General features: G+C 38.2%; 1 protein-coding gene across 1 annotated transcript; it reads left to right on the top strand.

Moving 5' to 3' along the window:
• The first annotated feature begins 1431 nt into the window (after positions 1–1431).
• On the top strand, positions 1432–2370 carry LOC116406838 (olfactory receptor 5B21-like). The gene has a single exon (XM_031891802.1). It carries the CDS (start codon positions 1432–1434, stop codon positions 2368–2370), a length of 939 nt encoding a protein of 312 aa, XP_031747662.1.
• Positions 2371–4340: the final 1970 nt, after the last annotated feature.

Genomic DNA, 4340 nt, shown 5'->3' with positions numbered 1-4340 from the left:
CAACTCATCATTATGAATCCATATTGGACTCAAACCAATTCTATTGGGTTCATGAAATGTGTAAATTATTTTTTAATACATATAGGGGCTGATTTACTTACCCACGAACGGGTCGAATGGAGTCCGATTGCGTTTTTTTCGTAATGATCGGTACTTTGCGATTTTTTCGTATGTTTTGCGATTTTTTCGGATTCTTTACGAATTTTTCGGATCCAATACGATTTTTGCGTAAAAACGCGAGTTTTCCTTTTAACGCTACGAAAAATGCGCAACTTTTTGCGTAAGTTTTAACGCTACGCAAAATGCGCAACTTTTTACGCAACTTTCGTAATGGATACGAAAAACTCGCGTTTTTACGCAAAAATCGTATTGGTAACGAAAAATTCGTACAGAATCCGAAAAAATCGCAAAACATACGAAAAAGTCGCAAAATGTTCGTTTTCAAGTCGGAACTTTTCCAATTCGGGTCGGATTCGTGGGTTAGTAAATCAGCCCCATAGACTTGAATTATAGAGATCCAAATTACAGAAAGACCCCTTATCCGGAAAACCCCAGATCCCAAGCATTTGGGATAACAGGTCCCATACCTGTTCAATACAGCTACAACTGTCTCAGTTACTGTTTTGCCCGGCCTGCTAGAATGTACACTGCTGTTGCGGATTCATTGTAGGGGGGTAGGCATATTTCAGCATATACTGAGTGGGAGGTGCTTGTGATTTAATGGTGGTTTTAAAGGAAACTATATAGCCGAACAACCAAGGCACATATACATACTGTATAAGGTCACATCGGCCAATGAAAGCCCAAAGTTCTATGTTTTATACTTTTTCCTGTTACAGTTAGAGCTGCATCACTTCCTGTCATCTGATCTCTGAGGGAGCACACAGCCCATCACTAAATGGCGGCTCAAGGAAAAGGATGTAAAAGGGCAGTATTTACTGATATATTCCAGTTTGGCGAGATTCTTTTATAGGTCACTTAACATAATATAAACTATTTGTTGGTTAATTATTCTTTATGGGGATATAGTTTTCCTATACATTTTGCTTTTAAACAAAGCATTATACCACTGTGTGTATAAGATTCCCTATAGGGTATTGATGCTGCATTTAGCCATTAAATTAACCTTTCTGTCATTTCAGGCAAGGCTTATTGATGAACTGCACCTCAGCATAACTATTTGGCTTGGTCCTATAACAAACAAGTCTCAGCTTCCATAACTTCCCTTTGGATCGGCAGTAAGAATCTTCTATCAAGTTCCAGAGACATAATTGGACACAATTTTTTCTCATTACATTCCCAGATACTTCTTTGGTAGCAGACTGAGAAAGACTTGTTGTAGAATGACCTTATTCTCTGATCTAATGACTCACAATCTGTTTCTTGACTTCCCGTAACCACTGCCCTATTGCTTAGTTCGAGGCAAGAGATATGGAGAACTCAAATAACACATCTTTGAACAGATTCTTTCTTCTCAGTCTTGCTGATACCCCATCCCTAAAAGCCCTAAGTATGCTAACCTTCCTGATAATGTATATACTCACATTGTCCATAAACGCTCTACTTATCATTGTGGTACGAATCAATTTGCGGCTTCACACCCCGATGTATTTCTTCTTAAGCAACCTGTCCATCGTTGACATTGGCATAAGTACTTCAGTAGTACCTAAACTTATCATAATAACAATGACACAAGATAAAAGTATTTCACGTCTTGATTGTGCTTTTCAAATGTTCTTCCATTCTGCCCTAGTAACAATAGAGTGTGTTCTTCTGGCTGTTATGGCCTATGATAGATACATGGCTATATGTAAGCCTCTGCACTACAATACACTTATGAACAAGGGTTTCTGCATTTCCATGGCTGCTGTTTGCTGGGCTGTAGGTTGTATCAACTGTGGCATTCATGTACCGTACACCTTCCAACTGCCCTTTTGCAGGTCCCACCATGTCAACCATTTTTTCTGTGAAATACCTGTTATTTTAAACCTGTCTTGCCAAGATACCTGGCTTCATGAGGTATCAATGTACATCTCAGCTTGTACTCTCGGCCTTAGTTCATTTGTTTTTACTATTTTCTCATATAATTATATCATTTCTGCTATTTTGAATATCCGTTCCACTGAGGGAAGACATAAAGCTTTCTCTACATGTGCCTCCCATCTCACAGTGGTCTCTCTGTACTATGGGCCTCTGATGTTCATGTATTTGCGCCCTCACTCCAGAAACTCTCCCAGCATAGAGAAGACTGCTTCAGTTATTTACACGGTTGTGACTCCAATGCTGAATCCCATCATCTATAGCGTAAGGAATAAAGATATTAAGGCTACCATTCAAGGAACACTGCAGCCCATACATTACAAACTGTAGATAAATAGAGTTGAAAAACCAAAAACACTTAACTTCAACGCTTAAAAATGGCCCCAGCATATATAAGGGGTAAGGGGGATAAGGGGTCTTTCCTTAATTTGGATCTCCTACCTTAAGTCTACTAAACAATTAATAAAACATTCATTAAACCCAATAGGATTGTTTTGTATCCAATAAGGATTATTTATATCTTAGTTGGGATCAAGTACAGGTACTGTTTTATTATTACAGAGAAAAGGGAATCATTTAACCATTAAATAAACCCAATAGGGCTGTTCTGCCCCCAATAAGGGGTAATTATATCTTAGTTGGGATCAAGTACAGGCACTGTTTTATTATTACAGAGAAAAGGGAATCATTTAACCATGAAATAAACCCAATAGGGCTGTTCTGCCCCCAATAAGGGGTAATTATATCTTAGTTGGGATCAAGTACAGGTACTGTTTTATTATTACAGAGAAAAGGGAATCATTTAACCATGAAATAAACCCAATAGGGCTGTTCTGCCCCAATAAGGGGTAATTATATCTTAGTTGGGATCAAGTACAGGTACTGTTTTATTATTACAGAGAAAAGGGAATCATTTAACCATTAAATAAACCCAATAGGGCTGTTCTGCCCCCAATAAGGGGTAATTATATCTTAGTTGGGATCAAGTACAGGTACTGTTTTATTATTACAGAGAAAAGGGAATCATTTAACCATTAAATAAACCCAATAGGGCTGTTCTGCCCCCAATAAGGGGTAATTATATCTTAGTTGGGATCAAGTACAGGTACTGTTTTATTATTACAGAGAAAAGGGAATCATTTAACCATTAAATAAACCCAATAGGGCTGTTCTGCCCCCAATAAGGGGTAATTATATCTTAGTTGGGATCAAGTACAGGTACTGTTTTATTATTACAGAGAAAAGGGAATCATTTAACCATTAAATAAACCCAATAGGGCTGTTCTGCCCCAATAAGGGGTAATTATATCTTAGTTGGGATCAAGTACAGGTACTGTTTTATTATTACAGAGAAAAAGTAAATCAGTTTTAAAATTCTGAATTATTTGATTAAAATGGAGTCTATGGGATACGGGCTTTCCGTAATTCGGGTCTTTCTGGATAATGGGTTTCCGGATAAGGGATCCCATACCTGTATTCTTTTTCACTTACCTCTAGGAGCAATAGGGTGTATTAGGGCATCAAACTGTTCAGTGGACCCCAGGCATTCATATTTAGGGTGTTTTATTTGGTTACTTTATGACCTGTAGGAGATAAGATACTATAGACTCGAAACTTTGAAGCAATTTTTTTTAAAAATCACAAATTGTGATAAAAAATAAATAAATAACTTTAGGAAAGCATTGCGACTTGGTAGTTTGAAGTAGACAGACAGTTCTACCTATTCTGGATTCCCCACAATCTGTTCTTTCCAAAAATGTATCATTTTCTGGGATAAACCTTCTGTTTATGGAGGAGAAGGCTTACGAACAACCCAAAAAGTCTGAATGTCAAAAATTAAGCCGCCAATTAAATATTAGAAATAAATACAACTATCATTGTAGGAAGGCCAAGGACAGGTTTATCCATTTCTGAACCAGACCTTCCAATTTGTTAATATATATATATATATATATACCCACAGCTGTTGCCAATGTGACACGTCTGCCTGACACCCAGTCCCTAGGGATTATTACAGTTTATTCCTCACTACTGCTGACCCCTTAGCCAATCATGGCCCATTACCAATGAACCTGCCAGGCACCATTGTCCCCAACTGCTACTGCTAAATAACCCATACCCCATACCTTTCTGGAAGCTTGAACTGAAGTAACCCTACTTTATACACAGCTGGCCACAATCCCATGCATTACCAGAGGCCATTCTATTAGTTGCCATTCTATGCACAAAACGCATGAGACCCACACCACTCCAACCCTGGTGTTAAGGACTCCAAAGGTGTGGGGATTGCAGCGGAGCGG

Source organism: Xenopus tropicalis, chromosome 8 (assembly GCF_000004195.4).
Source record: "Xenopus tropicalis strain Nigerian chromosome 8, UCB_Xtro_10.0, whole genome shotgun sequence".
NCBI lineage: Eukaryota > Metazoa > Chordata > Amphibia > Anura > Pipidae > Xenopus > Xenopus tropicalis.
This window is presented reverse-complemented; position numbering and strand designations above follow the sequence as displayed.